Consider the following 25,218-nt stretch of genomic DNA (forward strand, 5'->3'; position numbering starts at 1 on the left):
TGCAGCACATGGGATTTTTTTTTTTTTTTTTTTTGGATGCACTGGGTCTTTGTTGCTACACGCAGTCCTTCTCGTGAGTAGCAGGGGCTACTCTTCAGGCTTCTCATTGCAGCGGCCTCTCTCGCTGTGGAGCACAGGCTCTAGGCCCAGGAGCTTCAGTACTTGCAGCATATAGGCTCAGTAGTCGTGGTGCATAGGCTTGGTTGCTCAATGGTGCGTGGGATCTTCCTGGACCAGCGATGGAACCCATGTCCCCTGCATTGGCAGGTGGATTCTTACCACATGGGATCTTTGATCTTCATTGACGCACACAGGATCATTTTAGTTGAGGCCTGTGGGATCTAGTTCCCTGACCAAGGAATCAAACCCAGGGCCAGGCATAAGAGTGTGGAGTCTTAGCCACTGGGCCATCAGGGAGGTTTTAATTAGCTACTTAAAACACACACACACACACACATCAGTGATTATCCCTAGTAACTAGGCTATCAGCTTCAGGTAAGCAATTACTCGTTCAAACAAATACACAGGAACATATTCACTCTTTGATAGATATTTATGGAGTAAACACATTAGGGCCTGCTCCTGATGCCAGGGACACAGCGGGGATGCAAAAGGAGGTGTCCTCTGGCCGCTCCAGTACACGATGGGGCCTGGCCAGCTGCACCATGGGAGCTCTGCAGTCTTCAGAGGGAGATAATGTGTCAAAGGTGACAGAAGTTGCTTGATTCGCAAGCATTTATTAATAGTTAATACCATCCATGTAGCCTACACTGTAGCAGGTTCTATACACTGTGACTCATTAAATAAATGTCATTTGATATTTCTGGATCATAGTCAAGTGCTATGGTTTCTTATTGTTTAGTAGATTGCATTATTAATTTGACATGTATTCAATTTTCAAAGGACGGATGAAAGATAGATGCATGTAGTCTAATAAAAACAAATAATTGTTCTGTTCTGAGGTCACCACTGCTGAGAGCTCTGATCACTCTCAAAGAGTGACAACATCTAGGAAACAACTTTTTCTAAGAACACTTGGTGGTGTAATCTTAGGTAAGACCAAAACTACTCCAAAATAATAATCCTACATCTTTTTGTTATTCTTTTGGTGGTTTCATCCTCCCCAGCTCCACCCTCCTGTCTTGTCCATCACACACAACACACACACACACACCCCTTCCAATACAGAAGCCTTCTGTGAGCTACTGCATACTGAGAAAACATGAAAAGTGAGAAGAAAAGAAAAAAAAAATCAACATCCATTTCAAATTTTTGCTTTCATTTCAATAGCTACAACACCATTTATATGTTTTAATAGTGCAATCTTCTTGGTTTTAGCTTAAAAATTGCCTTGTAACTCTGTGAGATCTACTCATTTACAGAAGTAAATTCAATAATAAATGATTTACTCAGTGGTAAATGGTGACCTAAGTGAATAGTAAAAACACTTTCATATATGTTTTGCTAAAAGCACTATCATGAATACTTTGTTAACATATGCCCTTCACCATTTTTATTTGCCATCCCAAACTTCAGTTTGGAAGCATACACATCCATTACAGTCACTACTGGGACACAGGGAAGTAAACTCACTGAGGTGGGATCTGTAATTTGACACGGTGACGAGTGATGCTTCTAGGTCTGATAATACCTGCTCTCACCTGATAAGTAAAAGTTTGCGGCAGGTATCCAGTGAGTCATTATATCCATCAGGGATGATTTCCTCCTCTGGAGCATCTTTATCAAACCAACTTTTCCAGCCTTTCTCATTACGAGAGATCTAAAGTACACAAGCTAATTAGCAACCCTCAGGAATATATGCAATTAAAATTAAACAATGTAAAAAGGTCACTCTTTACAGGTAGATAATTTTTTAAACATAACCACACTGTTTTACATTTTTCTTCAGAATCAATGACTCAAATAGCTTGGATATTGCTATTCCCTTTCCCCATTGCTTTTCTACATTATTCACTAAAATGAGGACCATGTATCAGTCACACTCAACGATTGGAAAGGAAAAACCACAGACCAGGGTTTCTCAACCTCAGCCCCATGAGCATTCAGGGCCAGGTTAATCTTATCTTGTGAGGGGCTGTCCTGCGCATTGCAGGATGTTTCGCAGCATCCCTGGCCTCTCCCCACTACTCACCAGAGCACCTTTGCCTCTAGTTCGTGGCAATCAAAACCGCCTCCAGAATCGTCATATGTCCTGTGGGGTGTGCACCAGATTGCCTTTGAACGAGAGCTACAGTTGTCTTAAAGCTGCATTTTTGTGTCAGCTCCTCTGGTTCAAGGGCTTGTCACCAGGAGGCCCCAATTTAAATGACCCAGGTGTGTTTGGGTTTACAGATCTATACTTTTTTCCTAGTCCTTTATTACCTTGTGTCAGCTCCTCTGGTTCAAGGGCTTGTCACCAGGAGGCCCCAATTTAAATGACCCAGGTGTGTTTGGGTTTACAGATCTATACTTTTTTCCTAGTCCTTTATTACCTGGTTCATAATTTCTGCAAACTGTGGAAGTTTACTCAGTTCCACAAGATTCAGCCAGGTCATATCGAGGATCCAGCGAAATGGCTTGGGAGGGCAGGCTTTCAGATCCAGAGCTGCTCCCCCTGGGGAAAGGCATTAGTGGGAATCAGGTCAGCTTGTGCTCCATATTTTAGAAATTTACTTCCAAATTGAGAAAAAAATCCAGATAACCATATCACACACAAAAATGGGAAAGTCGGAAAATAATCACATTACAGAAAATGTGGTTATCTTTTTTGCATACATTTCCTTCAAGTCTAAGTGGTTTATACCATCTTATACAGATAGCAACTCCCTATCATTTTTCCATGCAAAGAATTTTTCTCAGTTGGTTGCAGGTGTTTGCCTTTTTATTGTTTTTAACTATTTGACATCAGTGAATAGATTGACCTTTTCATAGGTGAGTTTAAAAATCACTTCTTAGTGAAATCACTCCTCCAGAAGCTTGATATTCAATACTATTTTTTAATCAGGTCAGAAAGATGGATACATGCATAGGGAGGAAAAAAGGAAGGAAGGAGTATAATACATCTGTGGGTTTTAAGGAAGTAATGTTCAAATCATTTATTCACTCATTTACTCAACAAATACTCACTGAGCCACTTCTCTGTTTCTAGAATATTCCAGGCACTAGGGATACCAAACAAGACCCCTGCTCTCATCAAGTCTAGTGGAGAACGTACGTGAATGCACTGAAACATATTTTGAAGCAAAGTGAAAGTTGCTCAGTCGTATCCGACTCTTTGTGACTCCATGGACTGTAGCCTGTCAGGCTCCTCTGTCCATGGAATTCTCCAGACCAGAATACTGGAGCAGATAGCCATTCCCTCTCCAGGGGATCTTCCCAACCAGGGATTGAACCCAGGTCTCCTGCATTGCAGGTGGATTCTTCACCATCTGAGCCACCAGGGAAGCCCATTTTGAAAGCAAATCACCAGTTAAATGAGCACATTCAATGTGACAATCTCCACCAAAAGGTATGATTATATTTTCGTTTTCAAAAGTCCTCTATTGCATGTCTTTAGTAATGTTTTATCATAAATTTTCCACCTCTGCTGTTTAATTCAGGTGTATAGGAAATAGTGGTTCTTGAATTTTAAATCCTATAATCCTCTTAAGTTCAGTTCAGTCACTCAGTCATGTCCGACTCTTTGTGACCCCATGAATCACAGCATGCCAGGCCTCCCTGTCCATCACCAACTCCCGGAGTTCACCCAGACTCATGTCCATCGAGTCAGTGATGCCATCCAGCCATCTCATCCTCTGTCGTCCCCTTCTCCTCCTGCCCCCAATCCCTCCCAGCATTAGAGTCTTCTCCAATGAGTCAACTCTTCGCATGAGGTGGCCAAAGTACTGGAGTTTCAGCTTTAGTATCATTCCTTCCAAAGAACACCCAGGGCTGATCTCCTTCAGAATGGACTGGTTGGATCTCCTTGCAGTCCAAGGGACTCTCAAGAGTCTTCTCCAACACCACAGTTCAAAAGCATCAATTCTTCGGCGCTCAGCCTTCTTCACAGTCCAACTCTCACATCCATACACGACCACAGGAAAAACCATAGCCTTGACTAGACGGACCTTTGTTGGCAAAGTAATGTCTCTGCTTTTGAATATGCTATCTAGGTTGGTCATAACTTTCCTTCCAAGGAGTAAGTGTCTTTTAATTTCATGGCTGCAGTCACCATCTGCAGTGATTTTAGAGCCCAAAAAAATAAAGTCTGACACTGTTTCCATTGTTCCCCCATCTATTTCTCATGAAGTGATGGGACCAGATGCCATGATCTTCATTTTCTGAATGTTGAGCTTTAAGCCAACTTTTTCACTCTCCACTTTCACTTTCATCAAGAGGCTTTTGAGTTCCTCTTCACTTTCTGCCATAAGGGTGGTGTCATCTGCATATCTGAGGTTATTGATATTTCTCCTGGCAATCTTGATTCCAGCTTGTGTTTCTTCCAGTCCAGCGTTTCTCATGATGTACTCTGCATATAAGTTAAATAAGCAAGGTGACAATATACAGCCTTGACGAACTCCTTTTCCTATTTGGAACCAGTCTGTTGTTCCATGTCCAGTTCTAACTGTTGCTTCCTGACCTGTATACAAATTTCTCAAGAGGCAGATCAGGTGTTCTGGTATTCCCATCTCTTTCAGAATTTTCCACAGTTTATTGTGATCCACACAGTCAAAGGCTTTGGCATAGTCAATAAAGCAGAAGTAGATGTTTTTCTGGAACTCTCTTGCTTTTTCTATGAACCAGTGGATGTTGGCAATTTGATCTCTGGTTCCTCTGCCTTTTCTAAAACCAGCTTGAACATCAGGAAGTTCACGGTTCACATATTGCTGAAGCCTGGCTTGGAGAATTTTGAGCATTACTTTACTAGCGTGTGAGATGAGTGCAATTGTGTGATACTTTGATCATTCTGTGGCATTGCCTTTCTTTGGGATTGGAATGAAAACTGACCTTTTCCAGTCCTGTGGCCACTGCTGAGTTTTCAAAATTTGCTGGCATATTGAGTGCAGCACTTTCACAGCATCATCTTTCAGGATTTGAAAGAGCTCAACTGGAATTCCATCACCTCCACTAGCTTTGTTCGTAGTGATGCTTTCTAAGGCCCACTTGACTTCACATTCCAGGATGTCTGGCTCTAGGTCAGTGATCCCACCATCATGATTATCTGGGTCGTGAAGATCTTTTTTGTACAGTTCTTCTGTGTATTCTTGCCATCTCTTCATAGTATCTTCTGCTTCTGTTAGGTCCATACAATTTCTGTCCTTTATCGAGCCCATCTTTGCACGAAATGTTCCCTTGGTATCTCTAATTTTCTTGAAGAGATCTCTAGTCTTTCCCATTCTGTTGTTCTCCTCTATTTCTTTGCATTGATCGCTGAAGAAGGCTTTCTTATCTCTTCTTGCTATTCTTTGGAACTCTGCATTCAGATGCTTATATCTTTCCTTTGCTCCTTTGCTTTTCTCTTCTCTTCTTTTCACGGCTATTTGTAAGGCCTCCCCAGACAGCCATTTTTCTTTTTTGCATTTCTTTTCCACGGGGATGGTCTTGATCCCTGTCTCCTGTACAATGTCACAAACCTCAGTCCATAGTTCATCAGGCACTCTGTCTATCAGATCTAGGCCCTTAAATCTACTTCTCACTTCCACTGTATAATCATAAGGGATTTGATTTAGGTCATACCTGAATGGTCTAGTGGTTTCCCCTACTTTCTTCAATTTAAGTCTGAATTTGGCAATAAGGAGTTCATGATCTGAGCCACATTCAGCTCCTGGTCTTGTTTTTGCTGACTATATAGAGCTTCTCCATCTTTGGCTGCAAAGAATATAATCAATCTGATTTCGGTGTTGACCATCTGGTGATGTCCATGTGTAGAGTCTTCTCTTGTGTTGTTGGAAGAGGGTGTTAAGAACTCATCAAATCCCCCCATTTCACTTATTAACTTGGGGACAGAAACAGGGGAGATGGCGGAGGGAATTACAGGTCTCTGCTCTCCCCTATAGCATCTTCCTGAGAAGGTGAACGACCTAGAGCACCTTCCTGTAAATCCTTTCTCTTCACCGTGGAGTCAGAGGCTCTGAGTGCCACAATACCTCTAGAACCTGTAAACCTTCCAACAATCCCTCCATCCCCACAGTGACAAGGTGAAAGAGAAAGCCTTACTCTAGCACCATTTCTGCTAACACTGAGTTTACTGTAGGAGAAGCAAGCCCTAGAGAAAATCACCTGCAGATTTAAGGGATTTTCTCCTCTCACACAGGCTTCCCAGGTGGCGCTAATTGTAAAGAACTGGCTTGCTAACGCAGGAGACGTAAGAGATGAGGGCTCGATCCCTGGGTTGGGCAGATCCCCTGGAGGAGGGCATGGCAACCCACTCCAGTATTCTTGCATGGAGAATCCCATGGACAGAGGAGCCTAGTGGGCTACAGTCCACGGGGGTCACAAAGAGTCGGACACAACTGAGCAACTTAGCATGTATGCATGCAGTGCTCTAACACGGAGATAAGACATGTCCCTTTTCTTCTTGGTTGTTTCCCCCCAACACACACACACAAAATGATTTCATGTCATCACACACCTCAAAGACATTGAGAGAAGACATTTAAGTTACATAGGTGGTTTCAACATACCATGCGTCAAAACTAGCCCAGAATAATCACAGCCTGTCCTGTTCCCCCCAAATATCCTGGCTCTGCCACTTACAGGTTACATAAACTTGGACAAAGAACTCAATTTCTCCCAGTACCCTCTTCTGTCAAATGAGTATAATAATAGAATCCATCAGATTGATTGCTGTAAAGATTAAATAAATTAATGTATGTAGAAAGCTAACAACCCTTGTGGCTTAAAGTAAAAGCTATATAATCATGAGCTGTTATTTTGACATTAACTCTCTGTCTGTTTTGGAAGGCTAGGGTCCAATCCAACCTGGAAGGCAAGAGAAGACCCCCTAAGGTGTCTTTTTGTCTGTGGTTTATGACAAAAGAAAGATGATGTCTTTCTAAAAAAACCAGGCAGGGGGAACAGGTGTATCAATTACTCTACAGTGCAGGATTGCCCCTAGTAGCAGTTCCATTTTTCAAAGTATTCTGACATTCTCAGTTGAAGAAGAAAGTCAAAGGCACCTTCCAGATATTGCAGGAAACAAGTAGGAATTAATACAAAAGGATGGTCACTCTTGGGAAATCAAACATTTCTGCTCTGATAAATAAGTCCCTTTTCTTTCCCCCTTAAGTACTGAGTTCAAAATGGTAAAAGACACCAGTGATCTAAGGGCCATATTTGTTAACTTTGTAAAAAAAAAAAAAAAAAAAAAAGCATTAAAAACAAAGTTCTACCAGCTTTTAAAAAATAATTTGGTCAAACTGTAAGCCAGTTTAAAATTACTACAAACTGTAGATTAAACCCATTTTGATTTTTTAAAAACTCTCACTGTGTGCTGTGCTGACTGCGCTTCTTTTTTTTTTTTAATTTTATTTTTAAACTTTACATAATTGTATTAGTTTTGCCAAATATCAAAATGAATCCGCCACAGGTATACATGTGTTCCCCATCCTGAACCCTCCTCCCTCCTCCCTCCCCACACCATCCCTCTGGGTCATCCCAGTGCACCAGCCCCAAGCATCCAGTCTCGTGCATCGAACCTGGACTGGCGACTCATTTCATACATGATATTTTACATGTTTCAATGCCATTCTCCCAAGTCTTCCCACCCTCTCCCTCTCTCAGAGTCCATAAGACTGTTCTATACTTCTGACAATCCACCTACCATAAAATCCCAAATTAATCTTCTGCAGCCCGGCTCTGTTCATGCTACTTCCCTGCTCATAAAACATTCCATGACTCCCTATCGCCAAGTAAATTAAATTCAAATTCCTCTCACTGACTCTCCTGACCCTACACAGTCTGGTTCTCTCTGACTCTCCAGTTTTATGAAATGGGGTCACAGATGTGCTCTAACCACAGCTCAGAGGTGTAGCCTTCTTTATTTTTTCTGTGACAAATCAAATCCTCCTCACAAATTCCCACCCCAAGTCTTGCTGTGTTTCTCGGTCTCTTCTGATTTAAAGACTTTTTCTCAAAGAACCTAGTCTCTTTTGGGGAATGGCCATGGCTTGGCTGGCTGTGCTGGCTGGGGAGAGGTAGAGTGGGGTGGGTTTGCATCTTGATGGGGAGATGCTTTGGATCTACAACCCCCCCTCCCCTCCCCATCCCACCTCTCCTCTGGTCTTCGTCTGTCTCAGTCACAGCCTGGGATCCTCTGAGCCATGACAAATCCTATTTGGGGGCATCAGGCTGCTGTCCACAGAGGTCGGTACTTTGTTACTAGCTACAAAGTTCCCCTGCCCTACAACTTCTTGATTGGAACCCCAGCCCTCTCTGCATTTCCATGTCTACACTCCTGCCTCCAAACCTTGGGCTTATCAATCTATCCACTACCTTCCACCATTGACGCTGTGATGCAGCTTCCATGTTGGAGGTAGCTCAGGGCAGAATGCACTCCCCTGCTCTCTCTGAATTTAGATGAGGTCATGCATCCTTCTATAGCTAATGAAATATGAGTACAAGTGACTCGTGTGACGTTTAAGAGGCAGCACACAATTTGCCATATCGTGTCCCTTTTCCACAGTGATTATGGCAAGCAATTTGGATTCCTGGGTGACCATGACAAGCAGGTCAGATAAAAGAGTAAAGGAGAAGTACACTTCTGCTGTGTTGAATTTCGGGGATTGTTTTTATGACCACAAAACCTGGCCTATCCTGACTAAAACTAGGTCCCCACTCTGACGCTTCTCAAACTAGCTCTCTTTCAACCATCGTGACCAGAAATCTCTGCACAGAGCAGAACTCTTAGACTCATTTCTGACCCTCTCTTGGCTCTTACACCCAGTCCTTTGCCATTTTACTTTCATGATCTCTCATATCTGTGTGTCTTTATTTCCCCATTGTCTCCACCCTAGGATGGGAATGCAGCATTTCTTGTGGTTGGGAAGATTTTAACAGACTCCCTTGAACTTCATTAATCCTATGCTTCTCTGCCAAAGTCACCTTCCTAAAGAACAATAAAAGGATCACATCACCACCTCACACAACCCCTTAATTTCTTACCAGATCAAGAAATCCTTCCCCTGGGAATCAAGGCTCACCAATTTACATTCTTTTCTCATGCTGCTCTGCTCAGCATGGAAGTTTTCTTCATTTCTGCCTATCATTCAATGTCCATTTCAAATGCCACTTTCTTCTTTTGGGGGAGAAGGGCAGCCAGAAAATTATTTACTAAATGACTTACCAAAGAGCAAAAAAAAAAAGAAAAGATTGGAGCATTTTCCCATGTATCAAATAACCTAGAAAACTTCACAGCTTAACCTGCAAAGGCAGATTTTCCAAGGAGCTTTTTATGATCTCACTAACGACATGCAATCGTTCCCTTCTTTTAGACATAACACTTTGTTTAACTGAACTGAATGAAAATACTGCTCTTTTCTCTCCTTAATCATACTTTGTGTGTGTGTGTGTGTGTGTGTGTGATAAAGTTTTATTAAAATATAAAAGAGATAGAGAAAGCTTCTGACATAGACATCAGAAGGGGGTAGAAAGAGTACCCGCTTGCTAGTGTTAGCAATGGAGTTATATACTCTTCAATGAATCAAAAGAATGTCTGGAGGTTGTAAAGATCTCACCAGACCTACGCCCATAATTTACATTTCTTAATCATACTTTTAACATGCAGGTAAGCAATGTATAGGATTCACTTTAAATATGAAATACAAGTGTGCTTTCTTTTTAAATTTACACTCTTATAACATCACTATAATCCCCTGCTTAAGTAATTGCTTTCTTGCAGTAGAAAGCTCATCCGCCAAATCACTATTTCCCCTTTTGGCATTTGAATGTCCTAATCCTAAACAACAAAGCTGAAACTTAATGACATAACTAAAAATCGCAGAGTTAACACAGACCTGAAGTAAGTCATCTTGATCAACCAGAGCAAAATGAATAAAAATCAGGGGGTGGAAAATGAACTTCACTTCCAACAGAACTTAATGCCTCTGTGTATTATAAGAATGGGTCTACGGGACATCAAAAAGCATATCCAAAGCAATCTCCTTTATGTAGTACATCCACATCCCAAGCCTTTCACCTTTAATGAGAGCCTGAAACTCTCTGTGCTTCACAGTTCCTCTCTGAAGATCGATCTTTAAGGTCATGAGGAGTACAAAGAGGAACTTGTGGTTCTCGTACAAGCCTCTGACAGAATATGTAAAAACTTCATAGGTCAGATATTCAATAATATTTGTAATTCTCTTTTGAGGCAGTGGAGACTTCTCAGACCTGCAATATGTTTTAAAAATCAAAGAAGTAAAAATCTATTTCTAAGAGAGTAGGAATACACACAGAATTTGTTGTGGGGGGAGGTAGTTAGGTAGTGAGGCCCCACCTGGCCATGGACTGGTCAAATAATTTCAAGAACTGGGCCAGCGAGGTCTGGTACATGATGTTGACCATGCTCATCTCCGTGATGAGGAAGTAGAGGATGCTGCCACGGGTGGCCGCAGGCCGGAACTCCTCCTGGGCAGTGTTAATCTTGACCTCCGTTTCTGCAGCTACGTGTAGTTTTTCACTGACTTCAGCGGCTGTCAGCTTGGTGGTGCGGAGGACACCAATGAGAGATTCATCGTCTACCAAGGAACCTGAAAACCAAAGAGGAAAGCTGGGGAACACGAGATGGGAAATTCACAAAGAGAGATGCATCACTTCTCTAATCATCCCGTTAGTCTTCAGCTTAACTTCTTCAAAGCCCACAGGGTGGAAGGGTGAATCTTGAGACACGGCTATTTGAGGCTTCAATTCGTTCTAACATTCTGGCCTGAAAATGTGCAAAAGGCAGTTCTCAAGACAGCCCACGTGTCTGTTCCTCAAATGTCTAAAGAAAACTCATGTCTCCCACCAGTCCCAGCGGTTTCAGCTGTTCCTTATGTGACGGTGCTGTTGCCTCCTTTATCATCTTGCTGGGTCCCCTCATGGCATCGTGGGCTTTTCCGTCCCATTTGTCTCATAGCACAGGCTGACCCAAACATTACCCACCAGCTTGCAGGTGAGCTGTACACTTTCTACTCCTGCTTCAGTCCAACAGTCCTTGATACTGAGAACTCTGGTCCTCCTACATCTCTAATAAGTTAGGAGATAGTGGAAGTGTCTGACCAGGAAGAAAAATGCAGATTTTAGGTTTCAGTTTTACCCTTCTGAATAGACCTAAACATGTCTATGACAATAAACTCAGTTTTAAGGCACAGAAAGATGCTCTGGATGTGCTGAGATGACAGTCAAGATATCTTCAGAGTGCGAAGCTCTGGCCCACCTGGGAGCAGGTGGATGCTACTGGAAGGTGCTGAGATGCTCTCATGGGCATGTTAGATCTGCAAGAGAAGTCCAAATGGTGACTAATCTCACAGGAAAGAGGTCTTGATCCAGTACACTCTTGGCTGGATCAGGGGAGGAACCCTCAGTCAGTCCTTGTTGGTAATATTTACAATGCCCAGAGGTATCCATCCAAATGGCTGGGAGACGTCACAGACCAAGAGACAGGCAACTTCATCGGCACGAGCAGTGCAATTAAGGCAGATAAAGACCTTTGCCATGAAGCCACCTTAACGTGCTAGAGGCTGTTGTGAGAGTAACACTTAATGTACTTCTGGGAGGTTATCCAAGAGTTAAGGTGCTTCTGGAAAGCATTCATTTGCTGTTGTTCAGTCGCTAAGTCCCATCTGACTGTGACTCCATGAAGTGCAGCACACAGGGCTTCCCCGTCCTTCACTATCTCCCAGAGTTTGCTCAAACTAACGTCCACTGAGTTGAAGTATTTATTATTAGTTCGCTCATGAACGATAGAATTTAGGTTGCTGTATTTTGCCTATTACAGAACAGTATATCCCCAAATCAGGGGTTGGAATGATGACCTGACTGCCCAGAGGTGAATCTATCCCAACTGCTAAGTGGGAGGTCCAGTCAAGTCAAGAGTGACTGAGCCCTGGCTGCTCAGGTCTCTCTGACAAGATTACACACATCAAAACCCGTTGTGGCAACAGCTATTCAACACCAGATGAAAGAACTGATCGAAAAACACACAAAAAAAGATTGAGCGCATTAGTTTCCTTCAGGCAAGCAAATTAGCCTATTATGAGTTACCTACCTGTATTGGGAGCCCTTGTTTTTCTCAGGAGAGAGCAATTATATCAAGAAAACTGTGTTATTATCAAATGCTCAGATGCTGGTTGCTAATTTAAACATCAGATTCCCTGCAGTCTCTCTGTAATATCTAGATGGAAATTGCCTAGCTTGTTTTTGCATTGATAACTCAACTGTTTCCTAACATCTATAATCATGAGGGCATTGAAAAGAGGGTACAAGAAATCTATCCACAATCCATTATGTGATTATTTCTTAATAACACAATACCTTTTGTAGCACTTAATTTGTAGAGGAGGTTATCTTCAAGTTCTTTCATCTTCCGCTTATTAAAAGTCACATCCTCCAAAAGTTTAACCCTCTCAGACTCTAACTCCTGTTATTAAAAAAACAAAACAAAACAAAAAATATCATCAGAAGTGTAATTATCAGTTATTATGACAAATCCAACTTACTAGTGTTTATTACGGAGAAGGCAATGGCACCCCACTCTAGTACTTTTGCCTGGAAAGTCCCATGGACGGAGGAGCCTGGTGGGCTGCAGTCCATGGGGTCGCTAGAGTCGGAAACGACTGAGCGACTTCACTTTCACTTTTCACTTTCATGCATTGGAGGAGGAAATGGCAGCCCACTCCAGTGTTCTTGCCTGGAGAATCCCAGGGATGGGGAAGCCTGGTGGGCTGCCGTCCATTGGGTCACACAGAGTCGGACACGACTGAAGCGACTTAGCAGCAGCAGCAGTGTTTATTATTCATTTTTAAAAGTTTAAACCAAAAAACCACTCAAATGACACTGCTGCTGCTGCTGCTGCTAAGTCACTTCAGTCGTGTCTGACTCTGTGCGACCCCATAGACGGCAGCCCACCAGGCTCCCCTGTCCCTGGGATTCTCCAGGCAAGAACACTGGAGTGGGTTGTCATTTCCTTCTCCAATGTATGAAAGTGAAAAGTGAAAGTGAAGTGGCTCAGTTGTGTCCAACTCTTAGCGACCCCATGGACTGCAGCCTACCAGGCTCTTCGGTCCATGGGATTTTCCAGGCAAGAGTACTGGAGTGGGTTGCCATTGCCTTCTCCGTCAAATGACACTATCGTTAGTCAAATCTGTATTTTGGTTTTTCTTAACCATTAAAAAAAAATTATTCCCACTAGCATTAAGTTTCCGTAGCACGTACACTGGCATGCATGGGATAACTCTGCTAAAATAATTCTGCCCGGGCTTTTTCCACCTCTACATTTATTTAAATCAGAGTGTCCCATTCTCTTGGCCCTGTTCCCACATACCACCCTCAGCGAGAAATACTAACTTTATTTGCAGTCAGAAGGGGCAGAAACAAAGAGGCATTAAAACCAAGAAACGAATAGAATACTCAAGTGATCGGAGCTTCTGAGTTGGGACCTGACTACAGGAACACCAGGTACTTGACCCGACATGGTCAGTTGCCAATATACATCCACTTTCCATTGTTTTGCATCTCCTTCTATCAGAATGGCTAAATTAGATGTTTGGAGGGTATATTTTTTTCCTACATAAGTGATGCATTCTTAAAAGTATACTTTGAAAAAATTTTTTCAAACTTTCAGAAAAGTTACAAGACCGGTACCATGAACTCTCATATACCCTTCACCTAGATTCATCAAACACCATTTTGCTTTACCATTATTTCTCCTCTGTAATAATTATTGCTGCTGAACTGTGTGCATGGGTCATCATCCTTTACCTTAAAAAACTGAAACATATCTCCTAGGAAACAGGACACTCTCTTATACAGCCACAGTGCAATTTTCAAATTCAGAAAATGTAACATGACTGTAACACTCATGCTAAATATAGAGTAAATTAAATTGTCTCAAAAGCATTCTTCACAGCATTCTTTTTGATCTTACATGGAATCACACTATACTTAGAACTGCATTTAAAATGTGTTTTTAAACTACTTATTTGAGAAAGTTTCTCAAAAAACTTCCAGAAATTCTTCCTAAATCAATTTGTCAATGAAAACCCACAGCATGGCAGTTATCTGTACATCTGCTACGGCTGGCATCACAACCAGATTCTAAGCATCTAGAGGGCAGGAACGTGTCCCCCTAAATTCATTTCTTTAAAAGATGTATTTGTTTATTTTTGGTTGCCCTGGGTTTTTGTTGCTGTGCGTGGGCTTTCTCTAGTTGTGCAAAGCAGGGGCTACTCTTTGTTGTGTGTACGGGCTTCTCATTCCAGCAGCTTCTCTTGTAGAGCATGGGCTCTAGGGCACGCAGGCTTCAGTTGCTCCAGAGTGCCGGCTCAGTAGTTGTGCTGCACGGGCTTTTGTGGTACATGGGCTTAGTTGTCACTTGGCGTGTGGGAATCTTCCCAGATCAGTGATTGAACCCATGCCCTCTGCATTGGCAGGTGGATTCTTAACCACCAGACCACAAGGGATACTCCCTCCTACCCATTCATTTTTTAAAATGCAGCGAAGAGTCAGACACGACTAAGCAATTGAGTACAGTTGCTAGCAGAGACAGGCCTAATGCCCTGTTCTCTAACTCCAATGCTAGTGTATACTGCCATTGTATTAGTGATTTGGGGGTATTTGATGGGTTAGTGATAAGATCATGGCTGTACTTGCGGTGAAGTGAAGTGTTAGTCACTCAGCTGTGTCTGACTTTGTGACCCCATGGACTGTAGCCCACCAGGCTCCTCACCCATGGGATTTTTCAGGCAAGAATACTAGAGTGGGTTGCCATTCCCTTCTCTCAGGGATCTTGCCAACCCAGGGATCAAACCCAGGTCTCCCGTATTGCAGGCAGATTCTTTATCATCTGAGCCACAAGGGAAGCCCAAGGGGAATAATTAATGAATTGTCTGCATTAAAACAGTCACCCCCTGGGTGGCAGTATAGGAATATGTGGACAAGATGAAATCCTGTTAGCCTCCTTTTCAGTGTGATATGGAAAAAGAAGCATTGTGGTACAGTGGACACCTGTGAGTTTTACAGCATGACCTGTAGAGCTTATCTACGAGGTTTGGCAGGGTAGAAAGTCCATGGACTCTTATGGTTAAGACTTTATTCTCCCTGGTCTCCACTTGTTCATCTGTAAAAATGGGGTATAAGAGCAAGATTGTTAGGAAGGTGAAACATCATGTCATGAGAGTTCATAGACAAGTCTTGTAACTTTTCTGAAAGTTTGAAAAAATTTTTTCAAAGTATAATTTTAAGAATGCATTATTTATGTAGGAAAAAAAAATACACCCTCCAAACATTGCAGACTAAGTGTTTTTCCCAGCAAGGTTGGTATGAATACCTTAGCACCTCTCTTGAAGAGGAAGCTAAGGCCTGGAGGAGTGGGTTTAGGGTGCTCTGGGGATGAGGAGTGTACCCTAGACAGCGGTATGGCCTGCCTTAAGAAGTTAGTGAAGCTTGCACTGGGGATCTGAACCAATGAAGCAACATCTCAGAACAGATCAGCAGCACCAGGTAGACCAAGAAGGAAGGACTGATTTTCAATAGTTGATACCATGTGGCCTTAAGGGGTGACAGAGGCAGTGAACTGAGGGGCCTATGCTCTCTGCCGGACTCTAGAAGTGAGAGACTTCCCTTTCTGGATTGCATAAGCCCTGGGCCGTTTTTTTGGAAACTAAGATCACACAGCTAATGAGAGGGGAAGCTGGGACTGGGCCCCTTTCACCCCACTACACTGGCTGTCTTTCAAGGGCTTGCCCCAAGTCAGCCATTTCTTATTAACCAGATGGGATTTTACTTCTCATTTTACTGAGCCCTCTATTTTTTTGGTGTCAGTGTCTTTCCCTTTTTGAATCTTTCCTTTGTATCTGTTGCCATCTATTCACATCTCTTCTTTTCCTCCTTTCTTCTGCCATTCTTTTTCTCACCCTCCCATTACTATTTCTAACCTGGCCTTCTCCTTGAACCCTTAATACTAAAATTAGTTGTGCTATGCTATGTGCTAAGTCGCTTTCAGTCGTGTCCAACTCTTTGCAACCCCATGGACCGTAGCCCACCAGGCTCCTCTGTCCATGGGATCCTCCAGACAAGAATACTGGAGTGGGTTGCCATTTCCTCCTCCCGGGGATCTTATGTCTCCTGCATTGACAGGCAGGTTCTTTAGCGCTAGCACCACCTGCTGCTGCTGCTGCTAAGTCGCTTCAGTCGTGTCCAACTCTGTGCGACCCCATAGATGGCAGCCCACCAGGCTCCCCCATCCCTGGGATTCTCCAGGCAAGAACACTGCAGTGGGTTGCCATTTCCTTCTCCTAGAAAGCCCTTAAAATCAGTTATATTTAACCAAATATAAACTTCCTCAGATTTTATGAAAATAGATTTTATACAATAAAAATATATAAAATTATATTTTATATATAACATTTAATGTTTTCTGAGCTTTATCTTAAAACTTAGCTTATCAGGCCCTTAAAATTTTCTAGCTTTACGTTGTTCTTTGTTTTATCAGAACTCTCAATTATACTTAATTTCTCTGCTTCAGTATAAGTTTTATTTAATTAAAATGAAAGTAAGGCTCCCTACATCATTAGATTATTAGAGTGTGATAGTATCAATCATAGCCAAGTATATCAATTACTATTGCAGTGTTGTAGCTAGGAGTCGGACACGACTGAGCGACTTCACTTTCACTTTTCACTTTCATGCATCGGAGAAGGAAATGGCAACCCACTCCAGTGTTCTTGCCAGGAGAATCCCAGGGACGGGGAAGCCTGGTGGGCTGCCATCTATGGGGTCACACAGAGTCGGACACGACTGAAGCGACTTAGCAGCAGCAGCAGTTAAAACTACTAATAATACTCATCCAGAGCAATTTTTTTCTTCAGGATCATCATTTCATTGAATTTTTCAGGTGAAACTCAAGATTACTCATCTATAGGGCTGTAGATATGAAAGTCAATATACCCAAAGCCTTAAAGTCAGAAGTAGAGATTGGCGTGTGTGTGCACATGTGTTTTCAGGGATCAGAAAAGAGATGAGTTGCACGATTTCTCAACAGGACCTGAGAAACAAATATTCATGCTAACAAAGGTAAATATGATTTGCTTCATTTTTTCCTTTCCATACATTCAACAATTTCCTAATACATTAAAACATTATTATAATTTACTATAAGTAGAAGTTCTTTACCTTGAGAAATTATTACCTGTTTCTCTGTTAGAATTACCCTCCTTAGTAACTGGTTCTCAAGCCCTTTCATGGTAACGGTAAAATCAATGACTGACGTTTTAGCGTTGATCTCAGGGGTAAAGGCAGGGTTTGGTAACTTTGTCGTAATATAAAGTTTAAATGTATCCATGACATCACATTCCTTATCGCCGACTTTCACCTACATCAATTCAAATATTAAATTACACACAGCTTAAAGGGCAGACAAGGAATTTGGGTTCAATTTAGGAGAGAATTTACCAAAGGTCAATGCAGTGAAACTTGAATTACAAAAACCAGTTGTAAAATTTTAATCACTGAACTTATATGATAGATCATATTCTTTTAGAATAATTTAAACTTGTGGTTTAAATTCTTTCTCTGCCTGAAGATGATTTTAGCCATGATGCCAAGAAAATTAAACGAAAAATTTATCCAAAACAAATGGGAATAAAGCAGTGGTCCGCAACCCTTTTTGGTACCAGGGGCTGGTTTCATGGAGGACAATTTCTCCATGTCCTGCGGGGGGTAGTTTCAGAATGGTTGAAGAATACTACATTCATTGTGCACTTTATTTATTTATTATCACATTGGCTCCACCTCAGATCATCAAGCATTAGATCCCAGAGGTTGGGGGCCCCTGGAGTAAAGGAAACTCAGACATGTTTAAGATTTGACTGCTTTTCTTCACCTGAGGAGATTTCCTACTACAGAAATTTGTTGTGTTTATAAGAAGTGCTATTTCTTTTTGCATTTCGTAGTCATCTGAAGCACATTTGACAAGAGAAAGGGTTAATGAAACTTTCAGAGGAAAAAAATGCCAACTTTTTTCCTCAGAAAGATAACATTTAACCAATACAATATTGTAAAGTAATTAGCCTCTAATTAAAATAAATAAATTTAAATAAAAAAAAAGAAAGATAACACTTATCTTAAACATAACAATTTTCAGTGTATCAAAAACAACTGGGTTTGCTATCTAAAACTCAGGTGGAAATTCTAAAATTTTAAATGACTTAAGTTTTTAATTACTATTAATCTTGCATGTGAGTGTAAACCACGTCACTAAGGCACTAATTCTCAGGCATCACGGCCTTCACATTGCAGGTAAGAATCTGGGTCTTTTAAAAGCCCTTTCAGGAATGGATGTACTAAAACCACCGCTGGCATATTAAATATGGCATATGAAGGAATTCACATTATGAAGAACATTCCTCTAAATAAATTTATCTTTATTTAATGAGAAAACTGACATTCTTATTCACTGATAGTCATGAAATTAAGTTATTCAGAGCAAAAAGTTCTCGATCAGAAATGCTGTCATTCAGTAAAACCAAAGAAAACTAAAAGTAAAGAATGAAACCAATTAAAAAAGAAACACTTGTATTGAAAACAATTCATGTTATCACCAATCATTAGAAACCATATTCTACTGCTTCCAGCAAAGTTCGTGAGTTTTAATTGAAAGTTAATAGAGAAATAAAATCAATGTCCCTATACTTTACTAAAAATGCCATTTTATTCAGTGAGGAAACACAGGTTTTACTGTATAGAAGTATACATGGTTTGCAAACCACCTTTCTCAGAGCTGCTATAATATACATATTTTGTGTGTAACAATAATATATCATTATCACCAGATGCCTTTCCTTCAGATCTTGTTTAGTTTCAGGTAAATGGCTATTGTTAGCAAGATACTGTTCTCGCCCCTGTATATATATTTTTGTTTGTTTGTTTGTTTGTTTTAAGGAAACACTGAATATGAGTTTGGAAATAATTCTTTCAGCTTGTCAAATACTACCACCTGAAGAAAACTGTCTTCGCTGCTGTGCTCCAAAAGATAAGTAGATGTCACCATTGCTCTTTTCTTTTTTCAAAGCTCACCTTGAAAGTGGTGCCTGACTTGATGAAATTCTTTTCTAATACATTATCCAGGGCTGGATCCAGCTCTTCACGGATGTCCTCAATAAGAAGGGGTCGGCCCAAGGAAAGACTGTCCTCCAGGTGTGTGCGGAAATATTTATGGTTCAGAGAGGTTACCTAAAAATAAAGACTTCATTGCTGCAGAAATGTTACAAAGAATGTGCCTGCTCCTGAGTGGAAACCAGAGATATCTGGGCAAGGGACTAAGAATTCTAAGGACTGTACAGGAAGCTTTAATTATAAATATAAAAGTAACAAACAAAACATAGTTTTCAAAACTTGGGGGGTCACGACTGTGGAAGCCCTGGGTGTGTAATGGGGTTCTCTCCGATTGAAAGAGAAACAAGTGTCATTCCTTGGTTGGAAGTCAGAGCTCTGCTCTGGCAGGTGGAAGAGAGGTAATCAAGGATTAACCCTTTAAATTTACATAGCTACAATCATTCAAAGAAAGCAAACTAACTTGCATTTTTATGATACTCACTTTATCTTCTCAGGACACCTATGAGATGAATAAGTGATTTTTTAAAAAGCATAGGGATGTCAGAAATGACATACTGAATCAACCTAAGGTTCATCTGGGAATTCTGTCTCTAACAGTGACATAACATAAGAATATGGTACTTTGCATAAAATCAACCTAAAAGACTATACATTTTTAAAATATTCTTACATTAAAAAAAAATTAGGATTCTGAATGTCTGGTGGGGTTCTCCATTTTTAGATCAATGTTTGTTATTAGTTAAAACACCCCGACTGGGCTAGTTGATCTTTGCATTAGCCAACTGACTTGGAACTCTTTACTTCTCCAGTGATCTCTCCCTCTGCCTAAGTGTGAGGATTCCCATAGGTTCAGTCCTCAACTCTCCACCTTCTTATCCTCTATTCTCTGAATTCAACTATTGCCTTTATGCTACTGTGAGTGCTGATCTTAAGATACAAGAGAGGACTTCCCTGGTGGTCCAGTGGTTAAGACACTGGGCTTCCACAGCAGGGGCATGGATTCTATCCAAGGACTAAGAACTAAGAATTTAGAAAGACAATAATGACAACCCTATATGCAAGACAGCAAAAGAGACACAGATGTAAAGAACAGACTTTTGGACTACGTGGGAGAAGACAAGGGTGGGACGATATGAAAGAATAGCATTGAAACATGTACATTACCATATGTAAAATATATGAAGTGCAGGTTCAGTGCATGAAGCAGGGTGTCAGAGCTGGTGCTCTGGAACAACTCAGATGGATGGGGTGGGGAGGGAGGTGGGAGGGGGGTTCAGGATGGTGGGACACATGTACACCTGTGGCTGACTCATGTCGATGTATGGCAAAAACCACCACAATGTTGTAAAGTAATTAGCTTCCAATTAAAATAAAATTAAAGACCCCCTCATGCCACAAGCAGCCAAATAAACAGAAGAAAAAATTAAAAAGGAAGATCCACCGAGATATCAGGTGATTAGGAGGGTGAAATTTAAAAATATTGTCTTTCACTTGCAATGAAGAAAGGCATGGAATTGAAAAATAAGTCTATCTTTGTCCTGTTTTGATCAAAACAGAAATAACTAAAAACAGAAAATCTTGCACACGATGGAACTTTTCCCCCTAGATAGACAGCTTTATTTATATACATGATATGCTGTGCAAGACCTCACTATAAGTTGATAAGGTAAATGAATCCAAACAAAAAGCTTTAACTAGCTTATTTAAATAAGATGAAATAAGGTCCCAAGAAGACTGAATGTAATTGTCCTTCTCGATTCCCCAAGTAGCAAACTCTGTCTTTGTGATATCTTTCCGAAGTGTGATGGTTAATTTTATGTGTCAACTTGACCAGGCTAATGAATGCCCAGATAGCTGGCAAGCATTATTTCAAGGTGTGTTTGTGAGGTTGTTTCTGGAAGAGATTAGCGTTTGAGTCGACATTCTGAATAAAGATTATGGCCCTCACCCATGTAGGTGGGCACTGTCCAATCCATTAAGGACCTGAACAGAACAGAAAGCTGGAGGAAGTGCCGATTTGTTCTCTGAATAGGTTAGGACATTCATCTTCTCCTGCCCTTGGACATCAGCTCCTGACTCTGAGGACTTCAGACTGGGACTGGGACTGACCCCACTGGCTCCCATGGTCCTCAGGCCTTCAGGGTTTGGCCTGGAACGACACCACCAGCTTTCCTGGGGCTCCAGCCTGTAGACAGCAGATCGGGGACTTCTCAGCCTCCATAATCCCATGAGCCACCCCTTCATAATAAATCTCTTTCTATGTATCTGTACCTGGATATCCTTTCAGTTCTGTTTCTCTGAAAAACCCTGACTAATATAGCAATTAAAGAAATAATTTTCAAATTGTTGATTTATTAAATTATCTTTTAATCACCTTTAATATTTTTGTAAACTTGAAGTAATATCTTGGAGTCATAGTTTCGGGTTGGATTCACTTGATTTTTCTCATGGAGGAATACTATGTGGCGGCCACATGAGAGCCTGTATCACCCACACAGATACTCTGGAACTAGGTCTTCACTCAGTGAATTCTTCACAGGGGACTTAAGCAAATACATTCTTTATTCAGAAGTCAGAGCTATAGGTGCTGGAAATGGCTTTGAAGATGACCTTGGCAAAGCTGCCAAGGTGAAATGCAGCTCTGGACATGCCCAATATGTTTTGTTTTTCATTTATAAAATGTTTCATTTTTCATTTTGCCTTCCTTACCGAGCACAGAAGTGATGGTTTTGCTTCATTTTCTTTCCATTTATGTGTGTTTGTGCATATGTCTATCCACATATTCAGAAAAATACTATGCTGTCTGAGTAAAAAAGATGCAGTTCAATTTACGTACATCCCAGCAGTTGATGGTTTTTAAAATAAGGAAGTTTGTCTGATATATTTCTCTTACTTCCTCAGGAAGCTTCTTGTGATGAGGCTGTATCAGGAAGGACATGACTGAAGACTATCAATGAATTAAATGGAGAAATAAAGCCACGATCAGAAAAAATAAGACTAAGATGAGCAGGGAGATCAACAGCCAGGGGAGGCAAGAGGAGTGAGGAACGGAGCAAGGAACAAGTTACAGCTGAGCTGGATCCAGGGGGCTGAGTTCAGGAGGAGGAAGACTGGTACACACCACTCATGCACTTCTGTGTATACAGTTCCTCAGAAGCTACTTTCCCATCAACCCCACTTTCCTTAACTCTTCCCCTCCACTTATACTCTCTGATCTTTGCCAGGATTTTCCTGAGTTTTCTAAGTCAACATAGATTGGAGTCTTAATTAGGTGGGAGAATCTTAGGGGGTGCTCCAGAGCAATAGGCAATGTCCCCGTGCCTGCAAAGTCTTGATCTCAGAAGGAAATCTTTCACTATTTCACCACTAAATGTGGTGCTTCTTGTAGGCTTTTTGTAAATATTCTTTATCTGCTTAAGGAAGGGACCTCTTAATCTTGGGCTTCCCTGGGGGCTCAGATGGTAAAGAATCTGCCTGCAAAGCAGGAGACCCAGGTTTGATCCCTGGGTTGGGAAGATCCCCTGGAGAAGCGAATGGCTACCCACTCTGGTATTCTGGCCTGGAGAATTCCATGAACAGAGGAGCCTGGCGGGCTCCTGTCCATGGGGTCACAAAAAGTTGGACACAACTGAGCCACTAACTCTTTCTCCTAATCTCAGTTTGCTGGAAGTTTTGATTTTACCAACTTACTTTTTCTGCATTTATCAAGATGACCACATGATTTTTTCTGTTTTGTTTTTTTTTCCTGTAATGATTACACACTTTAATTCATTTAATTCAATAAATGCAGAAAACATATAGATGGCATAAAACCATAAATCTAACAAGAAGTTTATGGAGTTGTTGTTCAGTTGCCCAGTCATATCCAACTCTCTGTGACCCCATGGACTGCAGCACGCCAGGCCTCCCTGGCCCTCACCATCTCTGGGAGTTTGCCCAAGTTTATAGTATAAGTGAAAGACATGTCCAACTCTTTGCAACCCCATGGACTGTAGTTCAGGGAATTCTCCAGGTCAGAATACTGGAGGGGGTAGTTGTCCCCTTCTCCAGGGGATCTTATCAACCCAGGGATCGAACCCAGGTCTTCTGCATTGCAGGTGGATTCTTTACCAGCTGAGCCACCAGGGAAAACCAAGAATACTGGAGTCGGTAGCTTATCCCTTTCTCCGGAGGATCTTTCCAACCCAGAATCAAACCGGGGTCTCTTGCATTGCAGGTGGATTCTTTACCAGTTGAGCTACCAGGGAAGCCCAGTTTCTAATATAGTAAAGATAAAAGACAAATATGCAAAGAACAGTAATTTAAGGCATACTTCTGGTCCACAGCAGAAATACAAGGTGTGTGAGGAATCAGGACAGGCTGTATGAAGCTGTGGATTCAGGCAAGTCTGGTGAAAGGTAGTATTGGATGTGGACTCTGAATAAGGCTCAAGACTTTTATCGTGGATATAAGTAAAGTGGGTAATTGGGTGGAGGAAACATTCTGGTTAGTATAATAGACACACTACAAGCAAAACGTTGGGTCCGTAAGGCTTAGAACTTGGAACAACGTCGAGGAAACAGTGAATAGTCCATCTTGTAACCCTGAATTGAAATATCAATGTCACAAGATCCTCAAAGGAGCCAGGAATGTCGAAATCCTGCCCATGTCTACCTCTGCCTTAAGATTAACACCTTGGTAGACTCTAACGCCAATGCTGAACTCCAGAGTACGAGCAAGTACCTGAGTTAGGCTGGAGCAAGTGGCTTCAAACTGAGGAATCACAAGTCCTGTGCTTGCCATTTTCCTGTAAGCACAATCTCAGGGCTCAGAATAAAAGCCTCATCCAACATGAGCAAAAGCAATACAGCCGGGGAAATGGACAGAGAGAAGGAAAGTGAGGTCAAGAGAGATCACAAAAGAGAGAAAATGATCAGGACCAGGACTTCCCTGGTGGTCCAGTGGCCAAGACTCCCTGCTCCCAAGGCAGGAGGCCTGAGTTCGATTCCTGTTCAGGGAACTAGATCTCACATGATACAACCAAGAGTTCATATACTGCAACTAAAAAGATCTCTTGTGTCACAACTAATACCCAGGGCAGTTAAATAAATAAATATGTTTAAAAAGCAAATATCAGAGCCTTTGCCCCAAATCACTGTCACAAAGCTCAAAGGTGTGAATTAGCAAACAACTATCATAGAGATGACAATTTAATGACTGATAGATTCAACTGAAATTGTGGGAAAACTTCATGATTTCAAGATTACTTTCCCACCCACCGAATGGTCCATACTTGCAAGTCGTTTTCTTTTTCCTTTGATTTAATCCATGTTTTGCCTTGAGTTTGTGGGTCTATGAGGAGTGGGTATCTGGTGGCCTTTGTCACAATGATGCCATTCTGAATTGAGAGGTCATCTCCTGGTAAGCCTTGCAGCCCCCACTCACCAATCTGAATAACAGGAAATGGATGTGGCCACGCAAAGGAAGACGAGAAGGCTTTTGTTAGTAATTAATGCCACAAATAATTTAAAATTTAGACTTTTTTTTTTATATTAGGACTATGCAACATTCACGTAAAAAAAACCCTCAAAGTTACAAATGTGAACCAAATAACACTAAGTTAAACAAATTTGTCATCTAATAAATCCTTTCCCTAGTAGGAAACCCGAGACTGGGTGGGATCTAGATGGGCTGGAGTTAGCAGAGACAATGAATATTCTGAGAAGTCAGAGTAGGCAAGCCCTAAGGGTTCTGCCTCTGAAATTTCCCCTTCCTGCCCTCTTGTTCTGCTCACATGGAGGAAGGGGCACTGCACAGCTGGAGGCAGAGAAATTAGGGGACAAGAAATACCACATTGGCAGGAACTCATCAGTGACAGTTTTCTAAATATTCCTTTCAAAATCAATAAGGCACTGTGCTCAGTCACTCCGTCATGTCCAACTCTTTGTGACC

General features: G+C 41.5%; 1 protein-coding gene across 1 annotated transcript in view; it reads right to left on the minus strand.

Annotated features, from left to right (window-relative positions):
* DNAH8 (dynein axonemal heavy chain 8) overlaps window positions 1-25,218 on the minus strand; it is a 332,077-nt gene that overhangs the window by 83,351 nt on the left and 223,508 nt on the right. Inside the window, exons 73-80 of the mRNA XM_044930509.2 lie at window positions 24,560-24,715; window positions 19,249-19,404; window positions 17,363-17,545; window positions 12,490-12,595; window positions 10,472-10,724; window positions 10,175-10,365; window positions 2,493-2,614; window positions 1,662-1,780 (exon numbers count right to left, since the gene is read on the minus strand). Coding sequence (XP_044786444.2) covers window positions 1,662-1,780; window positions 2,493-2,614; window positions 10,175-10,365; window positions 10,472-10,724; window positions 12,490-12,595; window positions 17,363-17,545; window positions 19,249-19,404; window positions 24,560-24,715 — 1,286 coding nt within the window. The remainder of the gene's footprint in view (window positions 1-1,661; window positions 1,781-2,492; window positions 2,615-10,174; window positions 10,366-10,471; window positions 10,725-12,489; window positions 12,596-17,362; window positions 17,546-19,248; window positions 19,405-24,559; window positions 24,716-25,218) is intronic.

This window comes from Bubalus bubalis, chromosome 2 (genome assembly GCF_019923935.1).
Source record: "Bubalus bubalis isolate 160015118507 breed Murrah chromosome 2, NDDB_SH_1, whole genome shotgun sequence".
NCBI classification, from domain to species: domain Eukaryota; kingdom Metazoa; phylum Chordata; class Mammalia; order Artiodactyla; family Bovidae; genus Bubalus; species Bubalus bubalis.